Source organism: Lissotriton vulgaris, chromosome 12 (assembly GCF_964263255.1).
Source record: "Lissotriton vulgaris chromosome 12, aLisVul1.2, whole genome shotgun sequence".
NCBI lineage: Eukaryota > Metazoa > Chordata > Amphibia > Caudata > Salamandridae > Lissotriton > Lissotriton vulgaris.
This window is the reverse complement of record NC_141700.1, coordinates 794,073,098-794,095,608: the sequence shown is the minus strand read 5'-3', so window position 1 is coordinate 794,095,608 and position 22,511 is coordinate 794,073,098. Positions and strand designations below refer to the sequence as shown.

The 22,511-nt window shown below is 46.2% G+C and overlaps 1 protein-coding gene across 1 annotated transcript in view; it reads right to left on the bottom strand.

The window, feature by feature from the left end:
* Positions 1 to 22,511, bottom strand: part of LOC147678739 (polyamine-transporting ATPase 13A3-like) — a 250,836-nt gene that overhangs the window by 178,739 nt on the left and 49,586 nt on the right. The window contains exons 2-3 of the mRNA XM_086946198.1: positions 15,183 to 15,264; positions 3,872 to 3,965 (exon numbers count right to left, since the gene is read on the bottom strand). Coding sequence (XP_086802324.1) covers positions 3,872 to 3,922 — 51 coding nt within the window. The 5' untranslated portion in view covers positions 3,923 to 3,965; positions 15,183 to 15,264. The remainder of the gene's footprint in view (positions 1 to 3,871; positions 3,966 to 15,182; positions 15,265 to 22,511) is intronic.

Here is a 22,511-nt window from a genome sequence, read left to right as displayed (position 1 = left end):
TCAGAAGGCCACCAGGAGTTGCTCCACAGGGAGGTGTTGTTCCAGAAGATCTGAATTTCCGTCTTGTCTTTGTTAAGTTTGAGGCAGTTGTCTCTCATCCGGCGGCGACGCCAGTCTTTCACCAGCAGAAAGTGGTCACGGTGGTGGATGGGTTTTCTGAGACAGAGAGGATGAGCTAAGTGTCATCTGCGTCCAATATGAGGTTTAGTCTGTCGTTTCAGACGATGCTGGCTAGGGGGTCATGTAGATGTTGAACAGAGTAGGCCTTAGGGACGCCGCAGATGATGTTCTTAGGTTCAAAGTTGAAAGGAGGTTGGTGGATTTTATGGGTTCTGCTTGTGAGGAATGAGACAATCCAGCTGAGGGCATCTCCTTAGATTCCGATGTGCCAAAGTCTCTTGATGAGGGCATGATGGGATACTTTGTCGGAAGCTGCTGTTAGGTCGAGAAGGATCAGGGCAGCCATGTCTACCCGGTCAAGAAAGGTTTTGATGTCATCTGTGATCAGGGCGGTTTCGGTGCTGTGGCTGGAGTGTAATCTGGACTTAGAGGTGTCCAGCAGGTTGCTTCTTTCCAGGTGTTACGCAAGTTGATGGTTGACAGCTTTTTCGAAGACTCTGGCGGGGATAGTGAGAAGGGAAATGAGAAGATAGTTCTTAAGTTTGCTGGAGTCAGCGAAATGTTTCTAGAAGAGAGGTTTGAATGCTGCATGTTCCCATTCCTCCGGGAAGGTGGCCATGGTGATGGATGCATTGAGGATAGTGGTGAGCTCATTGCGGACTATCTTGCTCCAGAGATCGTGGATATGGTGGGGACCGGGGTCCGTAGCTGATCCTGAGTGGGCCAAACTCATGATGGCAGTGGTGTCGTTGGTGGCAAGCTGATTACTGGTGGTGAGCATGTGGATGGGATTTGCGTCTGTCGGAGCAAGGAGGCTGATGTGTCGACGATGGTGTGTTGGGGTGTGAAGTTTTTGTTGATGGTGGAAATCTTGTCGTGGAAGTCCGTCAGGGTATTGCAGAGTTCCTGGGAGAGGGTGATGATGTTTTCAGTGGCTGAAGGGTTGGAGAATTCTCGGACTATATTGAAGAGTTCTTTACTGTGGTTAGAACTGTCTTTGATGCGGTCAGTGAGGGCACCCCTTTTTGTCTCTGTCAGAAGTTGGTGGCATAGGTTGAGGGAGGTCTTAAAGGAGAGACAGTCTGTGGGCTCTTTTTGGTGCGCCATTTTATTTTAAGTTCCATCCATTTTCATTTGGTGGTTCTCAGTTCTGTGGTATGCCAACTGATCTGTTTGGAAGATCTCCTGCGTTTGGTGGGTTGGACGGGACGGTACTGTCGGCGCAATTATTGATCCAGTTCTTGCCTGCCTGTTCAAGGTTGGTTGTAGTGCAAGGGCAAGCAGTGTTGAAGGCATTAGACCACTGGCTCACCGATACGTCACTCCAATTCCGGTGAGCAGTGCTGGGCAGCTTGGTGCGGTGCCGTGGGTCCTGCGATGGTGAACTGCACAATGGCGGTGCTGGAGCCGTTGAGGTTGGCGATGCTGGAGCCATTGAGGTTGGAGGTGCTGGAGCCATTGAGGTGGTCGAGGTGAATATTGAGGTCACTGAGTAAAATGTAGCGTTGGGAGTCGATGGCGGGTGATGAAAACAGGAATGGGACTGCAGAAGCTGGGGTAGGCCTAGGTGATCTGTAGTGGAGGCTGTCTCTGATGGTGTTTTTTTTCATCGTGTGGAGTTAGAAGTTGAGTTGCTCCTTGAGCAGGGTGGTAACGTCTGCGGCGGTGGTGCAGTGGATGGCAATTCCACCTATGTGTTTGTTGATGCGGTCCTGGTGTGCAATCTTGTAGTCATCGGGTGTTGCTGAGGCAATGTTGGGGACGAATGATGGTTTGAGTGGGTCTTGGTGAGGAAGATCACATCAGGGTGAGGGAAGTGATGGTGTCCAATATCTCAGTGGCATGCATGCAGAGCGATTGTGCGTGGAGCAGGAGGCAGCGGAGACGTGGGAAAGTGCTCAGGATCGGTGTGGTGGTTCTCTTTGGGAGCATGGGTGCTCCGGTGTTGCTGGTGATACGACAGTTTGGCATGAAAAAGAGCCTGCTGTTGCTTGAGGGGCGGTGCGGCAGTAGTTGTTGCGGGGTCTGAAGTCCAGTGTTTTTGAGTTTGGCTGTTGTATATCTTTGTCGTGGGTGGGCCAGGGTTGCGGGCGTTGGGCGCGGTCAGTTAAAGACTGGATGGCCTTTGGCACGGCCGCGCTGCGGCTTCCATTAAGTAGGTCCTGGGAGGGGCGCTGGGTGGCGCAGCAAAAAAAACGGCAGGAAAAGAGCGAGTGGCGCGACAGGCCAGCAATGAGAAAAAGCAGTGGTACGATGGATCAATGCAAGCAACGGAGATACAGAAGCTTTTAATGAACAACAGCGAGGGAGGCGACAGCACAGCAGCAGTAGTGAAAATGCATCTATAAAAAGTTTAAATAAGGGGATAACAGCCGAGGCAAAATACAAAACGAATGCACACACTAACAGTGGCAGGAGCGGCAAAGAATAGGGTGCGGTCTACAGAGTCAGTAGGCCTACTGATCTGCAGCGAGGGGAGAGCTGGCTCAGGGACCTGCTCCTGCTACATACTTCCGTTACTGGGAGTGCTTTTCCTTGTTCATGGTGTTGTTTATTTAATAAAATGTAGTGGTGCTAATGTGTGATCCTCCAAGAAAGCCACGTCCAGGATGCTCCTATATGTTGCAGTTTTCTAGGCTTGAACGAATTAGCCTTTTATTCACTGAAGGCGTTCTAGTTTGATAAATTACATAAATGCACTGCCATCACTTTCATTTCCTATGCACACCTCTTTATTAATAAGCAGCAAATCAAGTCTTTAGCAGTTGCATCTTATTTCATATATCTTGGGTATTTCAAAAGTGACTGGTTCAATTAATGTACCTTTGTTAATCCAGCCCCAATAATTCAGCTCACCATATAAGTGCTTCGCCTTCCCGTCTAAAACCCTATAACAAAGAGATTTTTGAGGCGGACTAGGTTAGTCCTCTAGCTTAACTATGCTTTAGTTCTGGCTGTTTACTTGCTTTATACATCGACCTTCTGTTAATTCTCTGGAAGTAGTCGATTTTAACTTAATACGATTACTGATTCTCAATAATTTAACTAACAACTTTTTGCCTTCATAAGTGTTCTTGATTTTTAATAAACGTTTATGGTTTTGACCGGAAATCTGGTATTTCATACAGACTCAATCCTATGCCTTAACTCGCTTAATTTTTTTAATTAGAGCATCGACAGCCACGATCTGCACGTTTCTTAAGAATGAATTGACTAACTTTGGAAACAGGCATTTTGTTCCTATCTTCAGTCCACATTAGGCTCTTCACAAACTATTTTACTGGTGGCAACTTTCTCTTCCATCAGAAACCAGCCCTTCCATTCTAAAATTGGAACACCCCAAAGAATACACTTTTCTTTAATCACAGTACGAATTCCAGCCTCGGATTTCATGCAATAAAAATGACTAAAGCCTACATAATGGCTCCTTGCCCAGAAGCAATGAAACAGCTAGGTGCCTCTGCGAGGCAGCACAAGACCCAAGAAGGCCGATTAAGATGCATGCGTCTGAAGGACCACTGTCCTATGGCTACAATTAACTATTCCCACTGAGGTCAGGGCAGCAAAGTGAAGTGCTCAGGTAGAAGAAAGGGCCCAGGTGCTCACCAACAATTTAATCCAACTCAGTGTTGATCTAGGGATGTTCTAGTAAACAAGACCAAACATCTCAGAATATAACGCAGATACATAGCTCTGAATGTTGTTGAAAGCGCCTACAATTCTCCACAATAGCATTTCTCCTTTCACTCACCATCTCCTCCTCTTCCTCAGCATTGACATATTTCTTGGCCGTTCTCTCCATGTTTCCTTCCTGTGAGTCACTGTCCTACCCCACCTCCAGGCTCCTGCAGAAAGAAGCGATGGACAAGAGAGAAGAGAGGAAACAGGAGCAAGAAAGAGATGAAGCAAGTAAAGAAAAGAGATAGAAAACACAAAAGAGGAAATAACAATGAGGTGACAGAGTGGATAGAAAGTAGTAAACATCAGGAGGACAGAAGACGACATGGATGTGGAATAAATAGGCGAATGGGATGAAATGAATGGGAGTAGGGAGGATGTAAGAGTAATAAAGAGGGGTGTGGGGAATACAAAGGAAACAAAAGAAGAACGAGGGAGAAAATAAAATTGGACCAATTAAAAAGGATATAGAAAATACTAACAAAGTTCTAAGACAATGAAACACTGACATTGTCAAATTGTGTCCATAATCCACAAGATTACACACAACAGAAAGGAATCACTGAATAGAATTCCTTCACAATGTTTATTTGCAGGTGGACTTTAAGTAAATTAATTAACACATGTCTATACATCAAAATCTTTTAGACCTGCATTAGACCTAATGAAAAATATAAATATATAGGTATCAGAACGTCTAAATGATGTTATAGTCCAATTATGAAGAAAAAGGCGCATGGTCTTTTACTGCATATTAACTCTGAGTACACACCGCATTCAAATAAACATGCTTTGAAAATGCAAGGAGAAGGAACAGGACAGGCCTGGCTTTTAGCTTCAGATGTAAGAATAAAGGCAGAATGAGCCATTTCAAAGATTTATTTATACAAAGGTTCATTGCACATCTGAAAGGATTATTAATGTATTACATTGTGCTAGATCAGGTTTTCATTATTCTATAACCGACTGTGGCTCTGCTGCAATAAACCTATACATAATATAAGATTAATAACTCTATGCAAAGCCGAGTCACAGGAAGGAGAGCAGTGTCAAGAGTATTAGAAAAATGACAGTATAAACAACCAAGCTTTTAGGAAACCATAACGCCAAACTCTGCAATCAGAAGAAATAGGTAGATGAACAATCTGATGATAATGTTAAGGTCATCTTTCATGCTGTACTAAGGAAAGTTGAAATAAGAATAAGAAGAATACACCAATCTTTCATAAAGCCGTTACCGCAAAACAAATAGCTGATGGGATGTGAAAGAAAGACTCTGCATCTGTAGTTTTAAACATTTAGAGCATTATTATGTTTGCAAAGTAACCAGTAAAAGAAAGCTATTTGAAAAAAAAAAGTTCTTTGAAAAAAAATGTTTTTGTTTCATCACAAAATGAAGGAACAGAAACGAAATTGATTGGGGATATAATAATTTTGGACAAAAATTACATAGGAGGTGCCTCCCAAAATATTTTTTAATTTGATGCGTTAACACTGCTGCACATTTACGCAACTTCAACAGGTTATGGCATACAATATAACGTTCATTGGTTAAAATGGAATTTTATTATGCTCAACTTTAGCACACTTACTGCTGACATTATGCTAGTATCGCTTCACTTAGAAAGCAAAGAAAAGCAAGAACATACCGTATTCACCCATAACATGCAACTGTGACTGTACTCGACAGAACTGTCGCAGTCTCTCCGGTGCATAATAGAAGCTAAGAACTTTTGCTGCATAAGCAGAACACCACAATTCGATATTTTATTCTTCTGGATAGCAATTATATTTGCCCCGAGTGCAAACCCCATATTCACTTATCAAAGTCATTTTCCCACTTGGTATTTTAAAGCAGTTAATTGTCTCATTGTTCTCTGCCATTCCCATACTTTGTGAGCGCTGAAATTATCTTTTTGAACGGCCTAAGGCCTACACCCCTTTAAGGCCTTCATTAACAGCCCAGCGTTTACCTAATTCTTGCCATAAGTATGTGAGCTGTGAGTAAACCCAAAATGTAGAAAGTTATGTACATCCACCACTGCGTCTATATTTGTAGTCCATAGCGCAACCATGGTATGTGCTGATCTCTGTATATTACTAGCCCATATCACTTCCATGGTCTGTGCTGATCTCTGTATATTACTAGCCCATATCACTTCCATGGTCTGTGCTGATCTCTGTATATTACTAGCCCATATCACTTCCATGGTCTGTGCTGATCTCTGTATATTACTAGCCCATATCACTTCCATGGTCTGTGCTGATCTCTGTATATTACTAGCCCATATCACTTCCATGGTCTGTGCTGATCTCTGTATATTACTAGCCCATATCACTTCCATGGTCTGTGCTGATCTTCGTATATTACTACTCATATCACAGCCACGGTATGTGCTGGTCTCCGTAAATTACTAGTCCATATTGTAGCCATGGTATGTGCTGGTCTCCGTATATAACTACCCATATTGCAGCCATGGTATGTTCTGATCTCTGTATATAACTACCGATATCACAGCCATGGTATGTGCTGTTCTCCGTATACAACTACCCATATCGCAGCCATGGTATGTGCTTGTCTCCGTATATAACTACCCATATCACTGCCACGGTATGTGCTGGTCTCCGTGAATTACTAGTCCATATCGCAGCCATGGTATGTGCTGGTCTCTGTATATTACTACCCATATCGAAGCCACGGTATGTGCTGGACTCTGTATATTACTAGTAAATATCACAGCCATGGTATGCGCTAATCTCTGTATATTACTACTCACTGTATGTTTGTGGTAGAGAACACTTTCTGTCCCAAGCTATACAGCCACTTGGATTTCCTGTCTGAGGGAGCAAAAGGGAAAGCGCCACGGGAAGTAGAGGCTTGGAATGTAGGAGGCTGGCTCAGTATATAGTGTCCTACTATGGTGAGGCACCGTGGTCTGAGTCCAGGCAACCCTTAGGTATGGGGGTTAGGGCCCTAAAAACCAAAGCTCTCAAGGGGTAGCTGTGGAGATCAGCTAATGCTTGTTCAGGAGAGTGTAAAGCAGGTGTATTTACCACAATAGTCAGTCGGTAAGCTTTTCACAAAAGAAAGAAAGCACCACACCAGGCGAGTATACAAATACTTTGTATGTATTAACCCACACTAGACACTAACTTGGTATATCTCCTATCTACAACATACAAGAAATACTTCAGAAAGCGGTCAGGAGCACAAGAAAACACAAAGGGCCCAACAAGGGAAAGGATGGGGGCGGGGGGGGGGGGTTGGAATGGGGAAACCAAATACTAAAATTGGGGAATGTGAGGTAAGTACCAAAACTGGACTGATGCCAGAGGATGGAGGAGCCCAGGGGAATTACAGAACCACCCAAGGTAAGGAGCCAGGAACAGCAAGGCACCCGGGTGGAGAGTGGTTACACCTGGTCAGATGTCCGTAGGATAACACAGGTTAAGTCGCAGTAGGATTTTTACTGTTCTATGACCCTTCCCAAAGGGCCCTGAAAGAAACACTTACATCAAGGAAGAATGGAGAGCCACCCTAGCTGTGGACATCATTGGAACCAGAATATCTACACCGGGGAGCCCAGGTGCATAGAGATGAAGTGGTGTCGGAACCACCCTTAGACGCCAATGGAGGTTTGTGGAAGATCAGCAGCTACAGAGACTCGTGGACTGGGCCAGTGGAACCAGGACGTGGAATCCAGACAAGAAGTACGTGAAAGCAGAGGGGACAGAGTCCAAATCACCCAGAGGTGACCATGAGGCACCGGAGCACAATACCAGCCCTTGTTGGAGTTTCTTGCTGTAGCACGGTGAGGTTGAAGCAACAGCTGTGAAGCCCAGGTGACTATGCAGGAGCACAGGAACCTTCCACAAGCTGTCCCACACCAGTAGACAAAGTGCAGGAAGGTCAGTGGCCAGCAGGACCATCAACAAGCCTGGGCAAACACAAACAACGGATTGCAGGTGAAGATGCTGTGTTGCAGACCAGCAAGGTCTGTGGGACTAACCCAGCAAGGGCAAGTCAGAGCTGGCCCTCTGCACGTAGGAGAGCCAACAGGAATCAATGGAGCCCCCCCCCCCCCCACCACCTCCCCAAGAACCCTCTAGCAGCAGGCACAGGGAGTTGCAGGGAAGCTTCAACAGCACACAGGAGATGGAGGCCTCTGATTCAGAAGATGCGGGCAGGATGACGATCTACGAGCTGTGCAATGCTGAAGTCTGGGGCTTCTTAGAGCTTGAAGATCTTTTGTGGAGAGACAAAAAGCCTTGGCAACGACAAACAGACCCGATGCACAGGGAGGCGGTTCACATCGGCTGGAGAGGTGTTACTGGCGCCCAAGATGTAGGGCATATGTTCAGGTCTCTGGAGAACCAACAAACCTCCACCAGTGTTGCAGTGTCGGGCGATGTCCATGCGACAACAGGATCATCCAATCGACCAAGATGAGCCTGCGGATGCAGGGAAGTGACTACTTCACTCCAGGAGAAATTCCTACTAGCTTGGATGCAGGCTGAGTCTTTGGTGACTCGTAGAATGCACTGAGGTGCAGAACTTGAAGAAGCACAAGGACAAAGAAGCAGCAGTCATCTTCCCACTGAAAGCCATCTTGTCATAGATCCTGACTTGAAGAACAACTGAGCTCTAGTGTCCACAAGCAGAAGAGTCTTTGAAAAGTCTTCAAACAACAGGCAGTCAGATCTTGAAATTACTGTCGGGACTAATCTAAGGATCCACCCTCAGGGGAGCCCTTAAGTCATCCTAAAAAGGGGAATGACCTCTTCTGTGGTGACCCGCCTATCAGAGGGGGTCAGGGACGATACTCAGCTGTCCTAGCCAGTCAGAGACTCCCAAGGGCTACGATTCAACATAGTAGAATCAAGTGGCCACCTGGAGGAGCTCTGGTACCTCCCAAAAGACAAGATTGTCAAGGGGTTGGACACTGCCCTGTCTTTTGTGTGGTTTCGTGCCAGAGCGGGAGGCAAGAGCTCCAGAGCTGGGCAAAACTGGTTTTATGGAAGGAGGGCACCAAATGGACCCTTCAATGCAGTCTGGTGGCGCTCTGAAGCACCCCCACCCTACCTCTCCTTTGCAGGAAATCCTTTTTTCAGCTTCCCCTGCCTGAGCATCGGGTGCGTAGGGGGTGGGAAGAGGACAAACACAATCTAGGGTCGGCAACAGCGCTGGCTGTTAGCAGACCCTGTAAGGCTACACAGGAAGGTATGGGGGGTCTTCCAAGGAGGCCCCCGTGCATGGTATCATGTAAACACTGGAATCAGTGTTGTTGCACAAGTCCAACATGTTTGATACCAAGCATAATGAGGTTTGGGGCATTTCTACTTATCAGTGTCCTCTACAAACCTTATAATGGTTGTCCCGCGCTTACAAAGCACATACAATGGAGTCCGGGGTTTGTAGGAGTATTCCTGCTCGTGCAGGAGTACCCACACACTTAGAACCAAGCAGTGCAAGCAGCATTTCACAAAGACTGCGACTGCAGCTTTGCAGACAGTTTGCATGGCCTCCCATGCTGCAGCCTATGGGAGGCCCCTGGTGACCCAATACCCTGGGGACCTCAGTACCATATACTACGGACTTACAATGGTAGCCCAGTATGCCAACTGTGGGGTGTACAAAGTACTTATCATGGGATTTAGAGGAGAGAGCCCTGCTACTAGTGTCCTGGTTAGTAGGATCCCAGTGAACTACAGTCAAAACAAACTGACACCAGGCAAAAAGTGGTGGTATCCATGCAAGAAAGATCCAACTTTCCTACATTAACAACCAAGCTCTTCAGGGTAGGGTGTTGGGTGAAGAAATAGGAGTCCCCTAGAGCACCGGTAGGGCATTGTCCTATTCACAGGAGCCCCTATGCTGGGGTAGGACCAGGTCCCCAGAAGGACGTCCGTGAGGGATTCATTGAATGGGAGTAGGGGTTCAGAGGAGATTCCCGGTTGCAACACCTCCGCCAAGATGTTAGTCTTGACTGCAACTGTGGACAACTGAAGATTGAGGACCTCGACCACCCTCCACACCACTCCTGCATATGTAACCCGCTCCTACGTCCCCACGGTAGGGGGAGTAAACATTCTAGTACCTGGAGACGTGGCCAGTCCCCTGGCATTACCCAGTTTCTCATACCAGTTTATATCCTGCTCATATTGGTATTCTGAAGGGTAAAGTGACCCCCTTCCATTTGTCCCCGAGGGCTAGCCCTTCAAATTAGGGCTCAGGCTCAGACCTATTATGCAGGGACCCTATCTGCACTGGACTATGCTTTGGTTGACACAGCTTCAGTTCTGTGTCGCCTGGGATCAGAACGGGGCTGGCGCAGTCACGACCGGGGAAAGGTCTTAGTGGCACAAGCTGCGCCGGTCCGTATCCATGACTGGATCCATCGATGCAGGGGCCAGATCTGCCACAGGGGAACCAGATGTGGCCCCCTCCAATCCCGCCCGGCCCAAAGGCATGCTAGAGGGGTCTTGCTGCTCAAAATTAATGCGCATAGCCTCATAAAACTCCTGAATTTGAGCGGGGGTTGCTACTGCTCCCGGAAAACTGGAGCAGAGTCAGCCCAGGCACAGGTCAGAGGAATCTGGTCTTGAACACCGATGCTCCTCCGTCCTGTCTGCTGACAGACTAGGAGAAGTCGAGGCATGCTTCAACTTCTTGTGTTTTTGTACCTCTTACCCAAGTATCCCAACAATTTGGAGTGGGGCCAAAACGTCTTTGGACTCCTGAAACGGCACAAGACCTTTCTCTCAATCAATCAATCAATCATAGCATTTGTATAGCGCGCTACTCACCCGGAGGGGTCTCAAGACGCTGGGGGGTGGGGGGGGGGGGGGGGGGGGGGGTCTGCTACTGCTCGAAGAGCCAGGTCTTGAGTTGCTTCCTGAAGGAAAGGTGGTCCTGGGTCAGCCGGAGGTGGATGAGGAGGGAGTTCCATGTCTTGGCTGCCAGGTAGGAGAAAGATCATCCTCCGGCGGTGGCTCTGCGGATGCGAGGAACGGCGGCGAGGGCGAGGCTGGTGGAGTGTAGCTGGCGGGTGGGAGTGTAGAAGGTTAGGCGGTTGTTGAGGTACCTGGGTCCCAGTTTGTGGAGGGCCTTGTGTGCGTGGGTGAGGAGTCTGAAGGTGATCCTCTTGCTGACGGGGAGCCAGTGCAGGTCTCTCAGGTGTCCGGAGATGTGGCTGCGTCGGGGGATGTCCAGGATGGCGTTCTGGATGCGTTGGAGTCTTTTCTGAAGTTTGGCTGTTGTTCCGGCGAAGAGGGTGTTTCCGTAGTCCAGTCGGCTGGTGACGAGTGCCTGGGTGACCGTCTTCCTGGTTTCGGTGGGGATCCATCGGAAGATCTTGCGGAGCATGCGCAGGGTGTTGAAGCACGATGACGAGACGGCGTTGACTTGTCTGGTCATCGAGAGGGAGGAGTCCAGAATGAAGCCCAGGTTGCATGCGTGGTCCGTTGGCTTGGGAGCGGTGCCCAAGGCAGGGGGCCACCAGGAGTCATCCCAGGCAGAGGGCGATGATCCCAGGATGAGGACTTCCATCTTGTCTGAGTTCAGTTTCAGGCTGGCTCTAGCGGTGGCGGGGTCGTTTGTGAGGGAGAGGATCAGCTGGGTGTCGTCTGCGTAGGAGATGATGTTGAGGATGTGTTGGCGTGCGATGGCTGCGAGGGGGCTCATGTAGACATTGAAGAGGGTGGGGCTGAGTGATGATCCTTGTGGTACGCCGCAGAGGACTTTGGAGGCCTTGGAATTGAACGGGGGGAGGCGGACTCTCTGCGTTCTTCCCGAGAGGTACGAGATGATCCATTCCAGTGCCTTTTCTTGAATTCCGATGTTGCTGAGGCTCTGTACTAGGGTGCGGTGGCAGTCCGTGTCGAATGCAGAAGAGAGGTCCAGGAGGATGAGGGCCGCAGTTTCCCCGTTGTCGAGCAGGGATCTGTTATCGTCTGTGGCTGCGATGAGGGCAGTCTCTGTGCTGTGGTTGGCTCGGAAGCCAGACTGCGAGTGGTCGAGGGTTCCGTTCGTCTCGAGGAAGGCGGCAAGCTGTTTGTTGACGGTCTTCCCGATGACCTTGGCAGGAAAAGGAAGGAGCGAGATGGGACGGTAGTTCTTGAGGTCGGTGGTGTCCGTCGTTGGTTTCTTCAGGAGGGCGCTGAGCTCGGCGTGCTTCCAGCTCTCCAGGAAGGTGGCGGTGTTGAAGGAGGTGTTGATGATCGGGACCATGACTTCCACGAAGTCGCATGCCGGGCCAGTAGCAGCTTCAGGGACTGCTCCCTCAAAGTGTTCTGCACCATGGCCCAGCAGTCAAAGCACGACTTGTAGTCATGGTTGCGCTCCAAATACCAGAAACAAATGAGGTGCGGGTTCATGACCGAAATGGCGTGGTGACTGGCACCACAGGGTTGAAAACCAGTCTTCCCCAATAACAACCTCGACACACAAGGACTCACATTTTGGATCCTACTAAAAGAGGAGGGCTCCAACATGTACTTTGGCACCCTAAGAAATATCAGAGTTGAATGGCAAAACCCCTTAACACAACCACTTTATTAGCCAACCACTGGTTTGTGCTATTCGGGAAGCCAAATCTCACAACATACCCCTCCCCACTAACACCTGTTGCCTACAACCCAGATTTCTTGAGTGATGATGGATTTAAATCATAAAGGATGAAAGGTCCACAATGGCCAGGCGGCCTCCAAGATATGGACTGTGGTGTGATCACAAATCTTGCATTCTCCAGTTCCATACAGGGCCCAGAGAAGACTTGAAATTAATCTGTTACAAAACTAGGTAGGACCTCCTGTGATAAGAGAAGGGATCGGGGAAATAGACCTTCATGGAAGACAGACTCAAGAAAGGCAGCACCAAGGAGTGGAAGAACCCTTCTGTACAGGAAATTAAATTCCTTAGTCCCACCCGAAAACACACATTCAAGGACAAATGGAAGAGAATTAAGAAGTTGAGATTCCAGAAAATTCTTGGTCAATAATTTTATTAAAGGCTTACTCTTGGAAGGTGATGTAGGTTTAGAAATCAAATACTTGACACATAATTGTAAGCCGTAATAAGGTTCAGGCAGTATCCTGTTTACAGAAAAAGTGTAAGCCATTTATTTACTTTGAGATTTAATAACGTGTTGCAATTAAGTTTAGAGTCTTTCAGCAAGTTACATTTCTATCCAGATAATGTGCAAGAAACTGACTCTGCTATAGTTGAAGTCATTCAATGACTAGCACTAGCAGCACAAAAAGCAGCAGGTTGCTGAGATGTGTAAGGGGAAACGGAAACCAACAAAGACTACAGCAGTCTCCACAATAAACACCCAAGAACTGAGGATACATAATATATTGCAATCCCTAAAGGCTTTTATCCCCCCACCCACTCTTGCCAATTAACTGCCATCAACTGTTCAATGGGTCATGGCTTGGACATGAGATTAGTCACTCAGGCTTAAAGGCAGTTCACTCTGGGTAGATCCTGAAACTAGCAACGCGGAGTTCCCTGCTGGGGAGCATTATACAACGGCCATTTACTGCGGCAGCTAAGCGAATTGGGTCACAGGTGTGCTGCACAGGAAAACGCATCGGATCAATCAGAAATGTTGAAATAAGTATATGCTTGCTATGAAGATTCTTGGGTCAAGAGAAATCGCAACTATACACCAATAGGAAAGAAGGGAGACCAGGAAATCTATCCCAAGAAGATGTAACATGAAGCTCCCAACACACCTCACCAACTAAATAGAAAATCATGCCTCTCATTATCATTAGTTACCAGGAACGGTAAAGGGTGAACAAAAAGGTAACCAAAGAGGATGTTTTGGATTAGTGCGTTCTTGGAAGTATGTTCAAGGGCACATACCATACTATGGAAAACTGCAGCGCAGGAGTTTGATAACAGAAAAAAACACGGGTAGTCTTCCTATGGTGCCGTTACTCGGGTCAGCTGAATTTTTTATTTTATTTATTTATTTTTTTTTTTTAAATGTGACAGACCCGTCAGGCGAGTCAAACATTTCTGTAAAGTAGGTTCCAGTACAGTCTGCACCAGCTCTCGACTTTAGTTAATATTTCCATGGAAAGCAGGCGGATTAACTATTTCAGGTTCACAAGGGGCAGGTGAGCATCAGTGAATCCCTGAATCAGAAAAGAGACTTTGGACTGGCCTGGAGGCAGGAAATGACATCAGATATCAGCACTGAGAGCCAAGTGCTTGTGTGAGAGCATCCAGAAGGATGCCGCACACACAATCCACTGCTCCTCAGACTTTCCATCAAAGGAGGTAAAACCACGTAACGCTTACAATAAGGACCAACATGAGACTTTCTTTCCTCAGATAGTAAACAATGATTTCTTTTTCATGGAAAGGAACAGCTAGTTCACTCCCAACAAAACAAACAATGTAGTAAAGCTGTGTACGATCAGCTGCTGATAATCATAGAATGCAGGCGATATGTTGGGTTGAGTCCAGGTGTATGGACTGTGAATGGTAGAAAAGATCAAAATAATTTTAGACTTCATTGAAACAGGCCTAGCATCTGTCTCAGCTCACGCAGTTTTCATGTTGGACAAGGCTCAGAACAGCAACAATACTATAACAGTGTATAGTGAATTACATTTACAGTTAACTAAGGTTATGGAGTCACAGCTGAGTACAAAAACCCTATGTAATAGTGGATTTGGGCAAGTAGGGGAGGGTTGTGTAATGACAAGAACATGCTGCTTAAACTCTGATCAAACTAACATTAGCAGGGCAAATCAGAGAGTAGGAAGGTAAATACAGACACGACAAGGGCACATTACTTTGACTCCAAGTAAAACGAGCAGAGCATGTGATTGAGTAAGAAGACTACTGTGGATGTGACAAAGACTTGTTAAACTTTCACAAAGGAGACAAAGTGGTTGTTCACATATAAAAGGCAGTAGTTGGAGTAGGTGGGGAGACCTTGTGACTTGAAGAAAGGAATTGTCTTGGGAGGAGTCGTACAGAAAAACAGTTCTCCTGCCAGACACGGGATGATCTTTCTACTATCGTTGCCGATGTCCGTTTGCCGCCAGTAAATAGGAGCAAAGTAAAACATCTTTGTTGAACATTCACAGTGTTATGGGTTTATTTTCTTAATCAAGGGAAAGACCAAAATGTATTTTAACACAAGATGACAAAGTAGTGCAAGTTCTGAACTCAAACAGAACTGGATTTACAGGACAAAGTTCAAAGGGCAGGTTTGGGTCCCCATGGTAGACCATACACATCTACTCACGTAAATGTGTTCAAAACAAAAATCTGAGCACCCATACTGTAGAATCCATCCTAGCCACTCTAATCCCTCCGAACGTTTCCAAATTCAACACCAAGACTGGCAAGGAATACTTACGACAGGTCTTGTCAGTATGTCAGCTGAAGGGTCCTCGGTCCACCGTCCACACCCTTCGCAGATGGGTCAGCGTGTACAGGAGCTGTAAGACAGAACAAGAAAGATAAAAAAGGCTGCTTGGATCCCTGTGTACCAGTATCACAACTGGAAACATTGGATATTTTAGAAGAAGCCCAACAAGTTCCAAACAACTGAAAACTAGGCCATGCCAGAAATCAAAATGTACTTAACCAATTGCTACCTCCCCCTTGCTGAGTGGCGCTCAAATAGCTAACCATCTTTAGTTTCAACCACCTTGTGGTTTTTATGTTAATTTGGGGCTTAGAGAGCACAATGTTCAGCCAATCAAAGCAGATTTCTGCCAAGTGAGGACCCCTTAGTAAAACTAAACATCAGTAAAAGGTAATCAACCTTGAAGCTTTGAGGAAAAAACATGTTACATGCATTTTCTAAAGCTGAAGTGAGTGTCAATTTGCAGGGAGAGCAGAAGAGGGTTTCATAGATAAGCAATGAAATACAAGAACTGTCTAAATGCATGCTTTTCCGTGATTATAGAAGTACTTAAAAAAAAAAAATTTGATTAGATAAATGAAGGCTGCAGCACAGAATTAATTTCCGTTAGGGGAAAAAATAATGGGTCCAGGTTGTAAAAGGCCCAATGAATCATGCAGGGAACTTTAAACCATAAGGTCCTGGCCACTGCCAATGGTAGGCGGAGCACAGGGCAGCAGAAGCTGAAGAGTCAACAACTGCCAGGGAAAAGGGTTCTCTAGGCGCTTTGTATGGACCAGCAAGTCAATCAAATTAACCAGGAAGCCTATCAAATCGACCAGCATCCCAAAGCGCACAAATTAGACCATGGCTTCTCACAAGTTCACTGTGTTACTCCAAAATAATGTTTTAAGACCATCTCGAGGCTTAGTGAACTTCAAACAGATATTTGGTCTAGTCTGAAAGGCTGTTCCAACGACCTAGCGTTCGGCCATGGGGGTGTCCTTTTAAGAATTGTCTGAGGACTCTAAAGCTAAAATCTAGTTACCGTCTTCCAAACTGACTATAGAGATCCAACACCCCCCACACCCAACTCTGCTAAGCTACTCAAACATACACATGCAATGGTACATTTTCCTTTAAGACTGAAAAAACCCTTCTCACAAGCCACAGATGATTATACTATTACCATGACAAATTGTAATATAACTCATCAAAACATGATATTTTGTTCAATCCAAATGCACAAGTTAAACCCGCAGGCCCTCAATCCACTGCATACCAAGAGCATGCAGCCTGAGGCCTGCTGATTCACAAAGCAAGACAGGACAACAAACAACTTCTCTCAATAAAACATAATTCAGAAGGATTGTATACAAACTAAAGTACTCGTGCAACCATGTCCTTTTCCAATTTCTCTGGCGAGCTCTGAATTTTCCCCACTTGATCTCAACATGTTGGAGGAGGTCCATGTTTATTTCACCAGCAGGCGAAAATCCTCAGCTGGACTGGTTGAGTTCCATGCAAAGAATGACCTCACGCAGAGTAGTAGTGTGGCTCCTGTCAATGCCAGCGATAACTCTCCGGCATTGGCAGCTGATCGGAAAAGTAGGGCCAGGGACCGTGTGACCTGTATCGCTAGAACAGGGGTTTAATGACCCTTTCATTAAAACTGCTGAGAGAGTGACAGTGCTTTTACAACTTTAAGGCAACTAATCTCGCTTCTATAGGGGAGGCTTGGCAGCGAGTGGACGAGGTGCACTCTGAACATCAACAACAATCTCAATTGCTCTGTTCTGCAAGGGGCAATGTACGGCTATGGAGCCTGGGATACCACGGGGACATAGTTTGCATTTCACAATACAAATACAATGGTGGAACTAGAGTTAAATTCTTCAGATATCAAGGAATTCTTGGCATAAAGAAACATGGTCCGACTTCATTTTCTGTGTTTTTGCAGAATCTTCCACATGTAACATAACATGTGTATTTGTAAAGCGCGTGTATCACCCAAGGGTCTCAAGGTGCTGAATAACAGATGTATATTGTTTCCCAACTCAATGGTACTCCTGTTATCGACATCAAATGGATGAAAGGCTGAGTGGACCCGCCAGGATTAGAACCTGTGACCATGAGGTTGAACACAGGCCCCTACAGTGGATGCATTAGTCCACTGCGCCACCAGACCCGGCTAAAGACATGTCTACCTTTCACACAGATGTTGTCTGTCCTTCTCTTTCAAAGAACTGTGAAAGTGTCAAATCATTTAGATATAGTCAGACAACACCTAATGGAACCAGTGCCTTGTCATCTCAATTTGAAGGTCAAACAAAGAACAATAGTCAAAATAGTGAAAATAGTGAAAAAGTCAAAGTCATATTTGTATGGTTTGATTGTGTAGTTGCCTCTGGGGCGCAGAGCTCTGCAATACATGTGCAACTTGACAAATAAAATGTGTTTAAAAAATAAATAGTGTAGTCTAATGGTTTTACTTTCACCGTACATGCTTTACAGGAATGCATCTTAGACTAGCGCCTTGATGCTCATTGGTGATATCAACTATTCCTATGGTGACACTTCACATTTAATCTCTGATAAGATACAGTATAAAAGGACTGACACTTGACTCCCTGTGAGGAGTCCTTAGCCCCAGAGTATTGTGACCAAGATACTGCCAGACCAGAAGAAGACCCTGCCTGCCAGAGATGCTGCAGTATCGCATTTTCTACTGAATGCTGATCACAAGTTTGCCTTTTGCAGGGAACACGGCCTCATTGACTCCTTATCATTACAGAGTAACTGAGACAAGTGCGCGCAGCCTCCATAGGAAAATCTAGAGCAAGTTATTCTACTTTCTATGATCTCTAAGCTTAGCGCATAGAAGTAGGTTTTTTAGGGTGTTAGGTTTTCAGATGACATTTTAACCATGTTAGAAAAGTTCATTTTATTCTCATTGTTTGCAATGTGCATTTGTGCTGGGTTTTTTAAAACCTATTTTATTGGATTTTCAAGGTACATAATCAGCCAGTGCTCGCAGTGAACATGTGAAACAACGGATACATCTAAGGAACCTGCATTTGTGAAGACACTGGAACTCCTGCAGAACATGCAGGTAAAACAACAAACATGTCACAGAGCATTTTAAACCCCACACAATTGATTTAATTAGGCCATATTCCACCACCAGTAACATTAGTATATTGTCTAAGCTGTTCAGGGACTGACATCTCATGAGAGAGCCATTCTATACAGGGTCTATGTGCGGAAGAGGCGGTAACTCTATCCCTCGATAGATCGCCCATCTGGACCAGATTTTTGTGTTTCTGGGGGCACCCCCGAGCCTGAATAACCACTATCTCTGCTCCCATGCAAGAGTCCAGGGCCTTCTTCCAACCACCAATTGTCGCGGGGAACGCAGCCTTCCACTGCTGTGCAATGTAACGCTTGGCCAGTTTGAGGGCCAGGAAGAGCAAGAGCGGTTTAGATTTGTACCCACCAATCCCATCAGTACTATGCAATAAAAATAGTCTCTGGTCGAATGGGAGGTTCCATGGTTTGGACATGATCTAAACAATACGCCACTTTACGCCAGAATGGCTGTAATGCACTACAACTCCATACGGTGTGTATAAAAGACCGCTCTTCCTTCTCTCAGCGGAGACACACTGGCGACTGAATAGCCCCCATCCGCCAGTCTGTATTGAGTGCAATATATACGGTGTATATATTTGAATTGGATGAGGCGGTAGCGCGAGGACACCACCGCGCCTCGGGGGCGGGCCAGGGCCTCTGTCCAATCGTCATCTGTTATGTCTGGTAGCATTTGTGCTGTTTTACTCAAATTCTGCGTGGTTATTTTAGATGTGTTGAGTAACAGGTTGCACCTAGTTTAAATAAACACGCTTTTTAATTAAAGTGTATTTTTCTTAGTGTATTGTGCATGTGTGAGTGATTGAAGAGAGTGAAAAGGGTTTACTGCTGATCGCCACGGTCTCCCTGGATGCCTATTTAGCATATTTAGTAACCCAATAGCACTGGCTCAACTATGTATTGGGTGGAGTTCTGCCCGTCTACAAAAACCTTTTTCACATTCAAGTGTTGGTGCGTTGAGCTCCATTTAGACAACATCCTACGGAGCTCTGGAGTACCCGGAGGAATCAAGTGATCCCCGAAAAGGGGAGAAATTTGAACTTCCTATAAATGAAACAATCACCACCATCAGCTTTCATTTGTGCCAATGAGATGACAGCAGATGCCTCTAGCCAGCCCACTCTGAGAATCTGAACCAGACCACGGAAAGGGATTCTGAACCCCAAGCACAAACAGACAGAGGGGAAATGACCAGCTAGAGAACAGCTATGCAGGAGTTTTAATGTCACGCGAATCAGGAATGGAAGGAGCACGTTAGGGTCCAATTGAGGCTTATGAAAGGCGTCTCATTCCTTTTAAGAATACCACTGCCACGGGGAGCTTGAACAAAGAAGGTTGATCAGGTCAATTTAAGAAGGCAGAGAGACCACTAGTAACATGTAACTGCACCCACCGTAGTCATGCTGGGCCAAAAAATAAAATGAAAAACAAAGCTTGACACCTTGGCCTGGAGAGGATTACGATGACTGACTGGTCCCCACAACAGGCAATAGATTTTGCTCAACTCTTACATTTTTAGTTGGAGGCGGTCTAGCTACCAGAGTCACAGCCACTACTTCAGCAGGTAAGTTGAAACTGCTCAGTTGTTCCTGCCTAATCACTGCGCATGAAGGTGTAGGTTGTGCAGATTCAGGTGAGTTGGAGGAGAATGTCCAAAATCTGCAGACTGATCAGAGGGAAAACGCTGATGTTCAACCAGTGAGACTTCCAGACTCTCCGACCCAATCTGATGCAATCAAGAGGACATAAGCCCCGTCTGTTCTGGCCTTCCTCAGAACTCAATGCAAGAAAAGTAGCAGTGGAGAGGCACATGCAAAGGACACTGCGCCTCACTGCGGACTGAATGTGGTCCCTTAGTGATCCTTTTGGCTGGAACAGCAGTAATTGTGCCACTGACCTTTCTCAGCAATGGCGAAACGACCCAGCCAGGGCAGCCACTCAGGGAAAAAATGGCCGGAGCAACCCCAGTGTGAAGAAGCCACTTGTAATCTGCCAGTTTGTGTCTGCTGGACTCTTCCTCTATGTATGTATAAATGCATATCTGTAGGTATGTATGCATCTATGAAGTTTTTCTGCAGTGCGAACTTCACCAAAAGACGGTGGAGAGCTGTACACGGTCAGAGATGAGCATAAAGTCAATCAGTAATAGGAGAGGAAGCCGGGTTGTGAATAGCTAGTGCATCGTGATGTAGTCTTCATTAAAGAGGCAAGTCTTTAACGGTTTCATAAATTGGAGTACCGTTGTGGCGGTCCTGATGGATAAGAGGATGTTAGTCCAGATCCTGGGTGGACAGATGGAAAAGGTCTTCTGTCTTGTTTTTTCATTTTTACAATTCTTAGTCTACACTCTTAATTGTGCCCTGGTTGCAGGTGTGCCCAGAAATCCAAAGATGATGAGCTTGTCTACTAGATAAGCAAGAGTGCTGGTCGCGATGGCTTTGTAAATGATGAACTGGTTTTAAAGATGGTGCAGGCCAGCAAGGGGAGCCAATGGAATTCCTAACTGATGGAGGAGATGTGATCCTATTCCATGGCGAGGAGGATTACCGCCATCCAGATGCCTTAAGAGAGCCAGCCAAAAGACTAGCCACCAAGGAGATTCTCTGTTGTCCAGCCATTTCTAGAGGCACAGTGGCTCCTGGAACAAAATCCAACATCCCACCTTGCTTGATGCAGCACTCCAGGGAGGCTGTGTTGTCTCTCAAAACCTGCATCTGCCTTCCAATTGGATGGGAGAAAAGCTTTTTGAGGCACACAGTTGGTTCAAAGCTCCAGAAGACAGATGTGGAGCTTTCAATCCCCATGGCAGTCACAGAACCCTGATCTCTATGGTGGAGAGGCCGGCAGCAATTGGCTAAATATCCCCTCCAAAAAAAATAGGACCAAACAGGTGGGATGGAAGCAACGGGGTATGGGCAGGGTATCAGACAAGGTCAAAACAGCATGGAGTGTAGGGGAAATGGAAAGCAAACATGACACAGCAATCAGCATACAAGGGAGACAGCATCATGAATGGGGCATAAAGCATAAAGCACAGTAGAGAGAGGTGTGCTGCTAAGCTTAAAACAAGCATTGGAAATGCAATAGGTCTCGCATTAGGAAAGTTTGAGCTATTGGTCTTATAAATGACAATTTTTTTTATTTATGTGTTGTTTTTTAAAATAGCTAAGTTAATAGCTCTGTCATTTACAATGCCAATAGTTATAACTTTCGCAAATGTGACACCTATAGCATTTGTAATGCAACAGGTTTTGTATTTACGTTACTTAGATGTATTGATATTACAAATAACAATGGCTTTTAATTTTTTAAAATAATTAATACTTAAATAATTTATTTAATTAGTAATGTCAATAGCTTAAACTTTTCTAAATAACTTTTGTGAAGATTATGTTCAGTGTTTTTTATTGTGACGAAAATCCAAGAACAGAAGTGAAATATTAACATCGTAATAAAGCTTGAAAGCTTGAAAACAGCTTGAAACATTGAAAGAACATATTTGAACCAGTGATGCTGTGGTGGTGCTGAGTGATGCAGTGGTGCAGAGTTATGCTGTGGTGGTGCTGAGTGGGAGATGGGGGGAGGGAGAAAAAGGAGAGCAGGGAGAGGGAGAGGGTTGAGAGAGGAGAGAGAGAGGGTTGAGAGAGGAGAGAGAGACGGAGACGGGGAGAGAGGCGGAGACGAGGAGAGGGAAGAGAGGGAAAGGGAGAGAGGGAGAGGGAGAGGGAAGTGAGGTAAAGGGGGAGAGGGAAGTGAGGTAAAGGCAGAGAGGGAAAGGGAGAGAGGGTAGAGAGAGAGGGAGGGTAAGAAGAGAGGGGGGGAGGACGAGAGCGAAGGACGGAGGGGAGAGGGGAGGGAGAGAGAGGAGAGCAAGCAGAGGGGGGAGGGGCAATGGGGAGAAAAAGGAGAGCAGGGGGAAGGTAAAGAGAGGGAGAGAGGAGAGAGAGGGGGAGAAAGGAGAGTGAGAAGGAGAGGGTGAGAGAGGAGAGAGGAAAGTGAGGGAAAGGGAGAGAGGTAGACGGAGAGAGGGAGAGTGAGAGAGTGAGGGGTGGGAGGACGAGAGGGAAGGAGGTAGAGGAGAGGGAGTGGAGAGAGGGAGAGAGAGAGAGAGAGAGAGGAGAGCAGGGAGAGGGATAGAGGAGTAGAGAGTGAGAACCATGTTATCGACTCCAGCATCATGAAATACCA